The 15,996-nt window shown below is 36.5% G+C and overlaps 1 protein-coding gene, 2 long non-coding RNA genes and 2 other non-coding genes across 6 annotated transcripts; 2 read left to right on the top strand and 3 right to left on the bottom strand.

Moving 5' to 3' along the window:
• Nucleotides 1-413: 413 nt before the first annotated feature.
• Nucleotides 414-499, bottom strand: LOC113736119 (small nucleolar RNA snoR118). The gene has a single exon (XR_003459612.1). It is a non-coding gene; the product is annotated as a small nucleolar RNA snoR118 (small nucleolar RNA).
• Nucleotides 500-617: 118 nt separating this feature from the next.
• On the bottom strand, nucleotides 618-692 carry LOC113736114 (small nucleolar RNA R66). The gene has a single exon (XR_003459607.1). It is a non-coding gene; the product is annotated as a small nucleolar RNA R66 (small nucleolar RNA).
• A 4,909-nt stretch (nucleotides 693-5,601) lies between these two features.
• Nucleotides 5,602-6,783, top strand: LOC113733889 (calcium-binding protein CP1). Its single transcript, XM_027260111.2, has one exon. It carries the CDS (start codon nucleotides 5,756-5,758, stop codon nucleotides 6,272-6,274), a length of 519 nt encoding a protein of 172 aa, XP_027115912.1. The 5' UTR covers nucleotides 5,602-5,755; the 3' UTR covers nucleotides 6,275-6,783.
• Nucleotides 6,784-9,696: 2,913 nt separating this feature from the next.
• Nucleotides 9,697-10,611, bottom strand: LOC140038012 (uncharacterized). Its single transcript, XR_011841817.1, has 2 exons — nucleotides 10,560-10,611; nucleotides 9,697-10,444 (listed from the first exon to the last, which is right to left on the bottom strand). It is a non-coding gene; the product is annotated as an uncharacterized lncRNA (long non-coding RNA).
• A 1,276-nt stretch (nucleotides 10,612-11,887) lies between these two features.
• LOC113735288 (uncharacterized) lies at nucleotides 11,888-15,657 on the top strand. 2 transcript variants are annotated; one of them, XR_003459562.2, is made up of 4 exons: nucleotides 11,888-12,069; nucleotides 12,201-12,284; nucleotides 14,639-14,709; nucleotides 14,796-15,657. It is a non-coding gene; the product is annotated as an uncharacterized lncRNA (long non-coding RNA). The 2 variants fall into 2 exon arrangements; XR_003459561.2 differs by having other exon boundaries at nucleotides 12,189-12,284.
• Nucleotides 15,658-15,996: the final 339 nt, after the last annotated feature.

The raw sequence follows: 15,996 nt of genomic DNA, 5'->3' as shown, positions 1-15,996 counted from the left end.
CTTATAGGCTAGAAATTATTTAGCCAAATTAAAACTCGTTAGTGATCATGGTCAAGAAGCATTTAATTGAGCGTCTGCCTCGTACACTCTTTTTTTTTTCCTTTGGAACTTAAACAAGCTGTCATTTCCATCATGTTGATATTATACTTCATGACTAGTTGTAAATTGTATCCTTAATATCACCCTTAATTCCCCTTTTTCTTAATATATCTTCCTCAAATCTTTTGATAAAATTATTATTGGACTCTACATGTTTCTCCGCAGAAAGGGTAACATGTGAAACTTCCTGCATCCCCCTTCCCGGCATTCATGTATCAAGCTTAACGAATGATTTTCCATTTAAGCTAGTCATATTTATAATGGGGAAAAAATCAAAGAATTTGCTAGTCCAATCAATATTAAAAACAGTCAAAAGATCAGAAATAGCTTTCTAGGCTGCATTGTCCATCAAAATTTGCAGCTACTTAGCTGCTCAGAGCCCAGTGCAATCATCATCTCTAGTTTAAAAAATAAAGATAAAAATAAAAATTGGTGAATGAAAATAGGGCGACAACTACTCGTCATAAATGAAATTGCATCGAAATTGAAAAGAAAAAGTTTCTGAATTTGGGATAGGAGCCCTCAGAAAAAGATGCTTATAATTGTCATCAAAATAGACAATCAGGTCTCAAAGATTCCATGCCATCATAGGAATCCCCCCCCAAATTTCAACATTTTCAAAAGAAAATTGGGGCTAATTTCCCCGGAATAACATATAAATTTTTTATAAAAAAAATCACAAAAAAGACGAGTATTAGTAACAAGAAAAAAGAAAAAAGAATAATTTGGCAGGGTGTTATTCACTGCACCTAGCGGCAACGGGCGAAGTGACTCAACTCTCCTGCTCACCCACTCTCTGCCCCCGCCAAATCTTGTGCATATACACACAACCTGAGAAACCCTTACCATTGATTAGGCTTGAGCAAAGGTTTCCGGTAGGAGGCAATATCATGGAACACCACAAAATAAATATTAAAAAACAAAAAACCCACCAAAATTTTCAGCGTGTCGTGTTTGCCTCCGAAGCGATTGTGGAAGAAGAACGAGATGACTGGATACAGAGATATATATTGAAGGGTCATGGGGTTAGGGTTTTAACTAGATTTGTTGAATGACCAAAAGCTCCTTGGGCCAGTCCAGTGCAGAAATGGATGTAGACTAGGCCCATTGTCGTCATGACTGGACCGCCAGTTATATCTTTTAGGGCCCAACTTGCGTCAAGTGCTAGGTTGCAAGACTGCTGTATTTTAAGGATGTCTTGGCATTTCATATAGGGTGGAAAACTCCATAAAATTACGCCTGTGGTTAAATTGTTTCCAGGAGATACAGCTCCTGTGATTCAAAAATGTTCACTTACGCTCCTCTTGCTCTGGATTTGAGTAGAAAACAAACAAAATTGGATTCTACTACTGAAAATTTAACCATGCAATAATCTAACAGTGCTACCGATTACTTATTTCTAATGATGTTAAATTTTGGTAACGTTTTTCTTCCGAAAATGCCTCTAAATGAATGTTTGCACTCTACAAAAAAGGATCCAATATTTCACATTATTGTAATCAAGTAACTAATCATACATATTGGTGCATGTATGGTAAAATCTCTGTTAGTGAAGTCCATTTTCATATGTTTTTTTTTTACTTACTTAAATTTAAAGTGTAGAAGATATAAGTACTCATTTTTAAAACATGAGAGGTGTGTGTTTAAAAAGCGTAAAGGGGCGCGTGAGAAATTTGTCCAACTGAAATTATGAGCTCTGCTCTCTAAATCATTCACTTATGTATACCCCCGTTTGGTTAATGGGTGCTCGTGGAAGAATATTCACATTGCAAATGCCCTGTCGAAGAATCAATGCGCAAAACGTAAGAATGCAAAGGGCCGGGCCATCTTTGACAAGACAGCTAGATGCTTGGTGGAGAAGAAAATCCGAGCCACTAAACTATACTCCCTCCCTTTTTTTATAATTGACGTTTAAGATTTTGCACACCAATTAAGAAAAATTTTTCATTGCTTAAATATGTACACTATTTTCCTTTTGTACCCTCATTAATTATCCAATTCGCCCATATTTTCTCTCACTAGAGTACTAAATGATGCTGTTTTACTATGCCAAAAGCAATGCAAACTAACTCCCACCAAACTAAATGTAATTAAGAACCTTGTATTGGAAAAGAGAGATAAAAGGGTAAAATTATAAAAAAATAATTAATACTGTATGGGATAATAAAACGACAGATAAAAGTACACTAGAGCAAATTTTTTAAACGTCAGTTATAAAAAAAAGGATGGAGTATTGCTAAAGATTCTCAATCTCAAGAAATATATTGCTAAGATTGGAGTTCACATCATGCTAAGCTAGTTGACAAAGATTCTGGCAAACTACGCAGTCGCCTCTCACATTTGACGGCTACGTTTGCTTCCCCTTCCATTCCCCCTCAAAATATTATGGAGTTCTCTTTTGTTTTATCAAAAAAATTTTGACCTCGTTCCATTAATTAAGCCAACAACGTGTGTACATTAATATATGTTGGGGGCCTGTGATAGTTTGACGGAATACCCACTTGGGGACAGAAACTGGATTTCTTTCGGCGTATTTGTTTTGACTGAAGTCCTTGCTGGCTGCCGGTGACCAGAAGGAAAGCAAGTACAAAGTGAAGGCCATGATTTGTGCATCAATAAGTTGCCTTTATGGCCTCCAAGCCCATAAAGTCTCATATGCGTGAAAAGTCTCAAAATCAATTTAGTAGTCAGAAGAGTCCCTTTAAAACGCTTCCGTGTATAAGGGAGTTTAAACCCCATCTAATGCATTGCTTTTTGTTTTTAAAATATTCATGCTTTCCATTCTTAAAAAAATGTAGAAAATGCAGTAGTACACTTGTCCGATCTGATGGTTCATCTCCTAACCCCCATTCAAAGTCTTTTTAGACTCCTTTCCTTTTTTAAAACTAGCATTATGACCCGTGCTATGCACGGATTTATATTTTAATTTAAAACAATACTTATATATTATAGTATAAGACAAAGTATATAAAAAAAAGACAAAAAAATTTAAAGACGTGTATGCTTAATATGTTTAAAAAATTTTATTTCATAAGTACAGAATGGACTTTCTTAATTTTAATATCTTAAATAAGTTAAACCCAAATTTTGTTAACCTATTGTTTGTCAATATATGATAACAATTTTAATAAAATAATTTAATTTATAACGCTTTATATGATAGAGCAATTGTAAACTTATTTATCAATATATCATGTTATACTCGTATACCAAAATTTTTAACATTAAAAATATAAAGTATAACTAATTCATTTTCCTCAATTTTTAAAAAATTTTCTCTCATTTTGTAATCCTAAAATTGTTGAGTGCCTATAGAATAATGCTGTTTATAAATTTTAATATGTATTTAAAATAATCTTTCTAAGATGTGTTTCAAAATTTTCAAAATTATTAAAAACTATCACTTTTCTATCCTCTCTTACCTGCTAATTATCTATCCGCTGCCTTCTATGACTTTCAGACCTTTTTGTTTTCTATATAATTTGTCCTTTTACTTAGGATGACTGAGTTAAAGAGTAAAATATTGTTATTTACTTTTTATTAAGGTTGGTGGTTTTCCTCTTTATTTACTCTCACATTAATAGATTTCAAATCAAATTCTTATATAAGTAAGCCACTCCTTACTTTTAAATTCAAAAGACATGAAAAAATATATAACAATTAAAAAAGTTTAAAATTCTATAAAAAAAATATAACAAGGAGTTATAAGCATTCTGATTTAATCATCCAAAAAACCTTCCATACAATACTTGTAGATATAGATTTTTGTAGTAATATGTGTTTTACCCTACTTCCCATGTTAGACAAAATCGCATTCCCTATTCCTTATTTTATTTGTAAGGTTGTTATCTTAATTATTTATTTAAATCAGAGCCCAAGAAATGGAATACAAACCCAAATGGGCAGTCTCACATTGGACTCGTTCCTTTTCCATGTCTCCACAATTAAGTATCTATTCCTCATTCACTCTAGAGGGAAGTTGAAAGAGATAATAAATTGCAGTTTTTTGTGAAATTATGTTGTTATCTCTTATTATTGGGTTAGAGGAGTTTTAATTGGAATAAAATTGTTAATTGGAGAGGTATTAATTGGAGTGAGGAGTTATGTGATGGGAGGAGTATTAATTGGAGTGGTATTCTTATTTGATGAAAACATAGACATTATGTATTTTACGAAATAAATTAAATATAAAATGCTAAAAAAATGGAATTGAGAGAGGGAAGGTGTGTGGAAATTCGTTGCTAAAAATCCCTTTTCAAATTTATATAGATATAGATACGAATGAATTAGATAGTTGTCATTACAGACAAAACAAAAAAAACCTGTAAAATTTCAAAACTAATGCCCACTTGGGGCATTGGTCACCTCAAATAATTTAAATTTTGTAGAGTGGGAGGTCAAAGTTCAAATATTGTCTTCTATCATTTTGCCACTCACCCTCTAAAATAGATTAGAGTAGAAACACAAGTTCCTCCAATTAGGTTCCTAGAACAAAAGTACAAATCCGACCAGCCAATTGCTGGCTTGTGGTCTACAGCTACCATCTAGTAATAATTCCAAAAGCAAAAAGTTGTGATTCTAGACCTCTAACAGAAACAATTGGAGATTTTTTGGGCCGATCAAGTGCTCTCGGTTGTTATTTGACTTGTCTTTGGTCAAATTGGCTACTCAAGGAGAATTAAAAATCTGTTTCAAACCTCACACCCTACTATTTAAAAAGATTTGAAAGTAAATATCAGAGCACTCATTTAGTCTCAATAGGATTGCATTGCCTCTATGATAGAATAGACATTACCAATTGAAGAAAAAAGGATCATCTGTTAATTTAAAAAAGGGCGTGTCACATTTAGTTTTTTGCTTTTTTAAGGAGTGTCACATTAGTTTATAACATTTATATGAAAGGGTTTCTTGAATGAGTGTACTTTTAATATACATACATCATACTTAGCGTATCATATAAATGTACACGCTCATAATTGTTATATACTTCTTCCGATTAACTTTACTTCTTTTCAAAAATTTAAGATCCAACTAATCTCAACCAGTGACCCTGGTTACAACCATGAAAAATCACTACAATAGGTATTGAAATTATCGAGAATCACTACCATAGGTATTGAAAAATCACAATCATATAGGTATTGAAATTATCGAGAATCACTACCATAGGTATTGAAAAATCACAATCATATAGGTATTTAGAAAGCTCTCTCTCTGGCTTACAACTCACGAAGGAGAGGCTGAAGGCCCCTTGCCCCCGTCGAAAAGTACTTGCCAATTTTGCAACACAAAACGCGCTGCGCTATCTTGGAAGAACCTAGAACAACGAGCCAATAACCACAAGCTTTCGAGGCCAAAAGATTCATGACGTCATCACATACGCATCTGATCCAATCATTTTATAAGTAGTAGCAGCGGCCAGCGGGCGTCCTAGCTTGTTTGACACGGCCCATGGGGCTGGATATGGGCCCCCAAAGCTCCGGAAGTCCTGCTATAAATAGGAGCTGGGGGAGGGGTGGGGAAGGAATCAAGTCCACCCAGTCTACCAAGAATCGATTGACACAACGTTGCGATCCTCCCAGCAAGCATACGAATCGAATCCAATTAGTTAGTTCTCTCCTTGTTTCGTGGGGCTAAAGAATTCCATTCCACCAAAATGTGTCCAACAGGAAGCGTTTTGGCTGCTCAGGAGACGGGAAGAAGATCAAATTTACGTTCAGCATTCGATGTTTTAGACGTGGACCACGACGGAAAGATCAGCCGCGATGATCTCCAGGCTTTCTACGGTGGGTATTTGGCTGCCGGGACGTCGGATATTGAAGATGATGTCATAGGATCCATGATCTCCGTGGCCGACGCAAACAAGGACGGCTTCGTGGAGTACGATGAATTCGAGAAGGTTTTGGGGTCCAGAAACAACAACAACAGCAGCAGCAGCAAGAAGCAGGAGGAGGAGAATGGAAGAGAGTGGAGTTTGATGGCGGATGTGTTCAGGGCGATGGACAGAGATGGAGATGGGAAGGTGGGGCATCAAGATTTGAAGGATTTTCTAACTTGGGCTGGCTTTGGCGTCAATGATGACGATGTCAAGGCCATGATCAGATTGGGCGGAGGCCATGAAAATGGCGGCGGCGGCGTTTCTTATGAAGGTCTTCTCAAGATTTTGGCCATCTGAATCACATGCAAGAAAGAAAAAGTTCAAATGTGCAAGAAAGAAGAGTTTTGACGATGACGACAACGTTAGATAAAATTAGGAGTCCAGGACAACTAGCTATTAGCCAAGCCAATGTCTCTTGACTTCCTTTTATTTAAAAAAAAAAAAAAAAAAATTCTTGGGTCCTCCTGTACTTATAAAAATATTAAAGGAAAAATCGTTTGCTCCTTATTCAAGTTATAGCAGGTGTTAATCTCAATCAATCGGTTGGGACGCTCTTTTCAAGAATTCAAGAATCCCGTTGTTCCGTTCCAGGTGAATGCTGCTGCTGATTAGTGATTACAGCTGTGTTGGAAGAGTACTATCACCTCTCTTTCTTCCCATATTTTGTTTTGGCCTTACATTTGCTGAAGCTGCAATTGATTCTGACTGGCTGCTGCTCGTACTTCTTATCTTGTAACAACTGAGTATTTTTATGTGGTGGTGGTTCATGAATTATTATGTCCATTTCTGTTTTGCTTGAACGCAAATTCCAGTCTTCCATATCCTTGAGACATGAAGCATTAAACCTTTTGACCATGCATACAAATTAGAATATGCCAACAGATGTTTTAATCGTACGTAAATGCCCCCAGTGGAGGGGATCGCTCAGTCGCCGTCTCAATAGGATAACAACACTTATTGCCACACACACACACACACACATATATAAAGATATACAGACAGAATTAATTCAGCGTGCGTAAATGAGATAAAAAGATAATTTAAAAAAAATATGTTTGTTAGAAAATTGTAATCCAAACAACATAATATGTATGTCTGCAATGTAATATAATTTTGCCGCGGTCAGATATTGGTGCTTCATTTTGGGCCAAGCCTACTGAATTTACCAGATCCAGACTTGATGGGCCACCAAAATTCCGACCACCTCTCTGTCTCTCGTACACATAACACATTATTGTTACACAATCGAAAACTGAAAATGGAGATGAAACTGCCGTTTTCTGAATTTTTTCCCCCTCCAATCGTAGAATGTTTACAAAGAGGGAAAAGTATCAGATGCAAAATTGTATGAATACTGAAGAGTAAAATGTCAGGAAGATCTAAAGGAAAAGGAAAATGTTAATATACTACTGTTTCCGAAGATGCTCATGTTTAGATTTCCGAGATGAAACTAACTTAAAATCATTTTCATATTTCCTCTTCTGGCTTTAATTAGGTACGATTTGGCTTAATTGCAGCGTTTTGAATGCTTTCTTTTAATTTTCAGATGCAAAGCCCTTATAAATAGCATATCTATCGGCATTGACTATTGCTACTATACAATTGACAAGCGCCTTGATCGAAGTAATTCTGCTCCTCATTGCTCTGATTTTCCCCCCCTTTCCTTCGTGGAAAAGTGATATAATTCGTGCTATTCAGAGTGAAATTATGGGAATGCAGTATTAAATTTTTGCTCTTATAATCATTTTGATGAAATTGGACTACTGGCAGTTGAAGCAGTACCTTTTGTTTAGATGTCATGAAATTTCTTGAAAAAATGCAGCAGTTTACAGCCAGTCACTATTTAAGTAATGACTTGAAAGTAGGAGTCAGCATTGGTCGGTTAAACTAAATTGGTTAAAAATGGTTATTGCCATTTTTGTACTTTCCACCGGAATAGGGCTGCTATCGAGTCGAGTCGAGACTCGAGGCAAAATAACTAAGAGCTCGAGCTCGTCAAGCTTTTAAAATTCGAGCTCGACATTAATATATGGAACTCGAGCTCGAACTCGAACTCGAGTTTAATTAAATATAATCAATTCAAATCAAGCTCAATCATGTTTATTCAAGCTCAATCAAGTTCAAGTAATAAAATTTAATATTTTATATATAATTTTAAATAAAGGATATTATTGACATTTCACAATAATAAAAATTAAAATATATATTATAAAAAAACTCCATAGAATTCGTCGAGCTCTTGAGTATCATATTTCCAAGATCGAGCTCGACTCGATAGCTCTAACGAGCAGCTCGACCTCGAGATCGAGCTTGGTCAACCGAACTCGATCTCGAGCTGCTGACCAAGTAGCTCGCGAGCTCGAACCGAACTACTTGGTTCAGCTCCATCCCTACACTGGAATCAACAATATTCGCTGAATTGAAATCAGAAATCAGTTTTGAAATCGGTTAATCGATTTAGTCAATTTCAAAATTTGATTAAAAATATCAATTTTCACCATGCACTTCAAAAACCAATAAACCCTCCTGTTTTACATAGAAGTCAGCTTTACAAATTTACAAGCCACCAATTTCCAACAAGGCAACAATTTCCATCACCATCCTCTTTAATTAATCGAAAAGAAATAAGAATACAATTCATTGAATGAAATTCAAGAAATGAAAAAGGAAAAATATAGCATATGAATATGACGGTTCGGCGCAACACATAAAAAAGTAAGAGCTTTGACTATGTCATATAGAATATATGTATATATATATATATAAGATAGTTAAAAAAAGGAAAAATTGAATTTAGTTTTCTGTCAAGATCAAAATCGACAACTCAGAATCACTTTTGACTAATTAACGGCTTTGACATCAATTTCACCATAATCGATTCACCAATTTTAATTAAATTCGGGGAAATTCGGTTAACCAAATTGTTCCTCGCCGCTACTTGAAAGTGCATTTATACAGCTAAAATGAAATTAAAACTGCTGGGAGAAAATATAATAATGTTGTACTTCAGAATATTGTCTGCCTGCGAGGATCTTGCTGTTTGGAAACTGATGGGGCATATCTCCCGCTGGTGCCATGTGTGAAAAGATTAACTTGTTTTTACATGGCAAGATGAATGCATAGTAGAAGGAAATCCATCTAAAGTAAATGCCTAAAATTGTTCTTAATTATTTGCTCAGAGATTGGTACAACATTTCAATGCCGTGTTTGGGCACAATAAGGGGTTAAAATGCATGCATGCCTTCTTAATTAAGCACTATGTATGTGGCAGCTTCTTGCACTCTACCTGTGTTTAGCAGATTCAATGACAGGTTAACGTTTCTTGAAGCCACGCCAAAGAACAGTTATGTATACTCAGTAGCAAGTACTAGTGGTTAGCCCCAGTGGATAGCTCGGCCGAGGTTAGCCCCAGTGGATAGCTCGACTGTTCCGGTGGTCGTTTGTCTTTATAACAAGGTTCTAGGTTCGACACCCACTTGCTACTGCTGTTGGGCATCTTTGGGGCGAGCTCTGCCCAGTTTGGGAGATTAGTCCGGTGATTTCGGGATATCCATCCAGACCGTAAAAAAAAAAAAAAAAGTACCGGTGGTTAAAATATGTTGGAATTGCTGAACTTACTTAAAACCTAGCATGTTATTAAGATACATAATTCTTGTATTCACAAGGTTTGTAAAGACGTGTATATCTGCAACTGAAAAATACAAGGAGTGATGCGACTATTAACAGAAAATTAAACTGATGATCTCCACATAACTCGAGAGAATGTATAATTAGGAAATACAACATATAATATATAAGCAGTCTATATAAACATGCCACAATACTACTCAAATCACCGTGGGTAGATGACATGTACATGACACGCATGTAGCATGCATAAAAGCCAAGATCATGGAAACACAAGACAATCAATCACAGATGAAACACAAATCTAAAACTCGATCTTAACATGATCAAAAGATCCTGTCCATGTACAGGCCACAACTTACTGAGCTACGACGCATGGTATAACTGCCAAACATGCATGCATTATATCTCACGTTTATAATTATAAGGCCGAGCACCATTATATATACATATATATATTTTGGTCTGCACGGCTGTTGACGACAACATGTATATCTATAGCGTCTTAGAGGTTGCGATGAGGTGTGTTAACGTTATTGTTCGCGGTGGAGGGTTGGTGTTTATCATCTGGGAAATAGCGGTGGGAGGATGTGCCTGAATCTTCTCCATCGTCATTTTCATTTAATTCACTATAAGCAGCTGTAGCAGCACCGTTTGTAGCAGCTATTTTGGTTTGAGTCGCAACCTTGTCATTAGGACCAATACTCTTGACCTTTCTGCCAAGAAGATTTGCATCATTCAATAGCAGGGGAAAAACCCTTTTTGCATTGGCTTGAAAAGATCCCAAGATGAATACTGAGGCAACAAAGAGACTGATTGAGATCTTCATGATTGATCAACCTGAGGAAGAAAGACACAAAAAAGGTTTTAGTAATACTAACAATCCCAGAAAAATAGTAAGATTTGGCGAAATTTTGGTGTTTAAAGTAATTAAGGAGATGGAGTTAGTTAGTACCTAGCCACTTTTATTCTTCAAACTTGTGTGGAAGAATGCAGCTTGAAAGGTTGGATTATATGGTGGTATAATTCACTGTGCTTAGGGTTAACTAGTTGGAGCGTAAAATTAAAGTGCAAGCACTAGTGAAAAAGGATTCATTGGAGGATTCACAATGCTTTAACTCGATTGGAGGAGGCTGCAGCCACCGAAGAAGTAATCATGATTACAATTCCTATTTCAAGAACTTTAATTTGAAGCTGATTTTCCTTTAATATGATGACTAATCTCACATGTGCTCCCTCGTCAGGGTTAAAACTTTAGTGCTTGCTCCATAAAGAAATGTCCCTTTTTGCCTAACAGTTAAACTGCTGACCACTCTAATTAATCATCGATCATTGGGGTTAATTAACTATAGCATTTGAAAGATATTCTGGTGATAAAGTAAACTTTCGAGCTTATCTGAGTTATACATGTTTTTTTTAATTAATTAACCATGAAGTACGAGATATTATGGCTCTTAACTTGGAAAACATCTCAAACATTTTACTAATTAAGTCTGCACCGTACCATACTTTTTTCCTGCAATGTGAAGGAAAACAACCTTCTTTCTGTATTGTTATAGCACCGCTGTTTGTTGACGCACTATTCCAATTAAATTCTGCGCCAATATCTTTGCCTGCCACACCACATCCACATGTGGGGCGGCTTTCTATAAGTTGTTGCGAGGACCCTTATTCTCAACAGGGATCATTACAGGCTTCACTTGAAGATCGAGTTACTATAGTTTTTTTACTTGTTGCATTATTTGGTATACAATCACATTACGTTACGTTGCTGTACTCTTGAAAAAAATAATATACATGAATAAAATATTTCACATATATTTAATAAAATATTATTATAATGTAGGCGCGCATTGAAAAATTTAAATCGCGCACACTAACCGGCAAATCGCATAAAATACAGCATCACCAGCACCCAGTCCCTTAAATTTAATACCTCCATTGGATGTCAACACAGGCATGGAAAGGAAAAAAGAATTATGTTCTTTTTTTTTTTGGTGGGGGGCGGGGGTTAGCTTTTCAAGTTGTTAAAAGAAAATGATATCTGTTCATTTTTTTTAAAAAAATTTTGAGAATTATAATTTTAAAAGATTTATGCCATCTGGCACTTTTGAATTTCTCTTGTGCTTTTTTACTCTTTTTTAATAGTATTTACCTAGAAACTTCATTAACAATTGTTCAGGTATTACACACGAAGGCCGATGGGGATGAAACTGAGCACTTGGACAAATGCAAATCTGGCCTACTTAAATTACTAGATCTGCGGCCTTTGTGGAGGTTGGCCCATTATAGCCCGCACCTTCGGCGCCTATAAATTCCCATCCCCACATTTGAAAATTCAACTCTTTACCGCCGAAACAGCTCCTGATCAGACGCGCGAAGACGAAAGGCTATCAGTATCAACTTCTAACGCCTCAGAAGGATCACTCAACTCGCCGATCCAAAATGTCTGCGATCAAAACAAGGTACCGAATGTTTCCAATTGCTAATAAAAAACTACAATCTCTCTCGAGCTAAACGTTGTCTCCGTTCACAGAGGTGGAATTATCGATTCATTTACCGAATTCTTTTAAATTATTGTTAGATTTTCTCGCAGAATGGGAAGTAGAGCTTGATTTCTGAATTTCCTGCGTTCCTTTTTGTATTGATGAAAGACACGAACGATGTCGCTTCCGACGAGGTGATTTGAAACTCTCACTGTTCGAGCTATGAATTTTTTCCAATTGTCTCTCCAATATGTTATAGCTTTGGTTCAATTGCAGTTTTTGAACATTTTGTTTTACTTTTCAAGTGCTATACTTTGATATCGAGACTAATTCTCTCTATTAAATGAAAACGGGAAAAAAAAAACAGAGAAAGACAAAAATTGAACAGAAAAGAAGATTGTTTGATTCTGCTTTGCAATACGCTCTCGCTCTTTTTTATTTTTATTTTTTACTTCTTGGTAATTGGAAGTAATATGTTTATGCACTTTTGGAGAAAAGTTCTGGCACTAATTTTGTGGATTGTTTCTGAAATTATGTACCGTTCAATTATATTAATTTCAGTGGTAAAAACACTTTGTTTTTATTTGTGATCTGGAAAGGTCTGCCAGTAGAGCCTCGAGATTAATTTTTTCCGAGAAGCTCCTTGATGACAGTAATACAGCACGTAAAAAATAATTGTGTAGTCGTTTGATTCACAATTTGTATGCCTTAATATTCTATATTTGTGCTGATGATCTTGCTGTTGAAAAGTAAAGTTATTTCTGCTATTTTCAGAGGAAAGTTATAGTAATAAAGTTCTAGTAATTTGCTCTTATGACTTGATGGGTTTTGGATTCATATAGTCAAATAGTTAGTACGTTGTGCAGAACTTCTCCAAACACTGCATTCGCTGACTAGTGCTTTCTTTAGTTAGCAAGTTTTTCCCCCCTCGATTCTGTCTTGTCTATTAGGTTCTCTTGCATAGGGATTTCTTGGTATAACTTGCGAGAGCAGACCTGTGAAAGAATCATTACTTATTATAGAGAGCTTGCACGATTATTGATTACCCAATAGAAGTGATTCAACAGAGTCCGGCAACCTCACTTGCATTGGATATTGTTGCTTCATCTGACCTCTCCCCTCTGTCATCAATGACTGTTTCTGATGAGCGCAAAGATCCCATAGCATCAACTAATCATTCTAGAATTATGGAATCAGAAACTATGAAGTTGAGTTTTGTTGAGGCAGAGCAAGCAGCGAAACATCTGAGGGGAGCTCAACTTCAGATCGTAAATGCAAGAGGATAGGATTTTCCATCTAAGGGTGTTTTGGATGCTTTGTTGAATCTCATTGTTGATTCGATTGCCTGAGGAGGACCAGTTCAATGAATTTATGACCACAAAAGATAATTTTGCAGTTCTGAGCTTCTTGCTATGGATCCGTGTTGTCAGTGCATTTTTCTTCTTCTTCTCTGGCAGCCAACGCTCATTCAGTGGAGCTATACCAATCTGAATATTGCCTTCTAGTTGATTGCAGATGAACTTTAGCTCCTCATATTTCTTCTGTCCTTATTTCTCTGAGTGGATGCTGCTGACAACTGTTGAGTTTTGTTGAGGCAGAGCAAGCAGCGAAACATCTGAGGGGAGCTCAACTTCAGATCGTAAATGCAAGAGGATAGGATTTTCCATCTAAGGGTGTTTTGGATGCTTTGTTGAATCTCATTGTTGATTCGATTGCCTGAGGAGGACCAGTTCAATGAATTTATGACCACAAAAGATAATTTTGCAGTTCTGAGCTTCTTGCTATGGATCCGTGTTGTCAGTGCATTTTTTTTCTTCTTCTCTGGCAGCCAACGCTCATTCAGTGGAGCTATACCAATCTGAATATTGCCTTCTAGTTGATTACAGATGAACTTTAGCTCCTCATATTTCTTCTGTCCTTATTTCTCTGAGTGGATGCTGCTGACAACTGAATGTTCTTTGGCCTGGACATGCTTTAGGCCTTAGTTTGTGCTTAACAGCTATGATAATTGAGGGACTTAATAGCTGTGGAATGATCAGGTCAAGCATATTCCTGGATTTAAGTTGGTTCGATTGTGTTGTTGGTTGAATTACACTAGATGAAACATATTTCTCTTGTGCAGCGAGTGGGACTTGCTTCAGGCTTAAGAATTTTACCTGGTTATTCTGGAATCTATATATGCTTCTTGCAGAAAAGTCGTAAATATAGGTCTTATGCAGAAGAAGATAGTACACCATGAACTAATGTTACTTTGGTTGAATTCACCCTTGTTGTCGGCATAAGCACTTCCAACAACAATCTTTAGCTAAATAATTTGGTATCCTTTTCCCATTGTTTACCTTTGCAGTTATCACTTGATACTGGATTCCTGTGTAAACTAATAAGAGGAGACTATCACACAGTATTGTGCTTGTGCCAAAGGAAATACTGTCGTGTTATCCAGCCTATTGTGACGAAAGGAAAAACTGTCTTGTTATGATTTCACTTGGCGGAAATTTGTGTCGTTGTGGTATTTTTTAAGCTAATTACTGTTCACTCTTCCAATCAGATAATACGCAGCAAGTTGATTGAGAGGTTCACCGACTCAGCCTTTATGACAACTTCATTTCTCCCACTGAGGTATTTCCCATGGATTCTTCTTGAACTTGGAAAAGCTCTTCTTTGGAGACTGAATTTCGCTCACTCTTTCATTATGTATTTTGCAGGAACTGGCAACCCGTCAAAAGCCACGGCCAAGCGATCACGCTTCAATTGGCCGAGTATCCTCAAGTTCGTGTAAATAAAGATCCTGTCATGAAAGGTATGTAACTTCTGGCATTCGGGTCACAGTTGAAGTTCTAAGCTTCTGAATTTCGTAGTCATTGCATTGATTGCTATTTGGGTGGCAAATGGGCTGGTTTGTACTTCGGAGGTGTTCCCCAGTCCTTCGTCCTATATAGACTTGCATCATTTCATCCTGAAGATTACTATATCTAAACTTGGATGGACACAATAAAGCGCAAAGATATGGAGGTTCAACTTGCTGTTTCCTGTTCAATGGGATCGATGAATTGTCTGTAAGTCCGTGTTTTAGGTTGGTTTTCTTGTTGAGGTCCTATTTGATCATCTCTAATCAATTACTAGTACTTATCCAAATCGATTATGCAGTGTGTTCTGCGTGGACATCCCGTCTGGTAGAATAGGCCTCGTGAATTCAAGTTCTTCCTCACTTGGCATGCAGCCTAAAACCAAGCAGCAAGACCTAACGAAATGGCTAGGAAAAATTTTAGGCATAATCGCCAAACGTCTGAACCAACGAGATTGACTTTTGTTGTATCTGTAGGATAGGGAAGTGGGTAGTTGAGGAAAAGGAAAAACTTCTTTGAGTGGCTGCTAATTAAACCAATTATCTCTGTTCTTTCGACCCCAAGTGTTAATGAAAGAAGAATAAGTTCTATCACAACCATATTTCATTAGCCCGAGATTACTAAGATAAAAGTACAAAATTCCCATAAAGAAATTAGGTTTTTTCCCCGTAAACGGTAGAAACACACACACAATTAGGTGAGTGTTGATTAGCGGTGATAAGGGGATTAAAATAGACTTTGTAGCAGTCTTGCAATAAAAAATTGCAAGGAAGGATTGGCTTGTTGAATCGGGACACATGTTAAGATATAATGCAGCAAGACAATTGAAAAGGCTTCTCGTTTCGATCAGCAATCAATAGCCTGAGAGAGCATCCTTAACTGTCTTGTCATTTGGTTGCAACTTTAGTGATTAACTAATTTATCCTCCTGTAAGATAATCGTCATAAAAAATGTTCGACAAGGCTAGATGAGTAAGATTCTGTATTGATAATTTGACTACACAAACCTTTCTAAGTTTCGTTTAGCAGCCCGTTGCGCATAGGAGCAGGTAGGAACTCAG

The sequence above is a fragment of the Coffea arabica genome, chromosome 3c (genome assembly GCF_036785885.1).
Source record: "Coffea arabica cultivar ET-39 chromosome 3c, Coffea Arabica ET-39 HiFi, whole genome shotgun sequence".
Classification (NCBI taxonomy): domain Eukaryota; kingdom Viridiplantae; phylum Streptophyta; class Magnoliopsida; order Gentianales; family Rubiaceae; genus Coffea; species Coffea arabica.
This window is presented reverse-complemented; position numbering and strand designations above follow the sequence as displayed.

Excerpts from the sequence above, each read along its gene's own strand:
- LOC113733889 (XM_027260111.2), top strand. The coding sequence starts at position 5,756 with ATGTGTCCAACAGGAAGCGTTTTGGCTGCTCAGGAGACGGGAAGAAGA.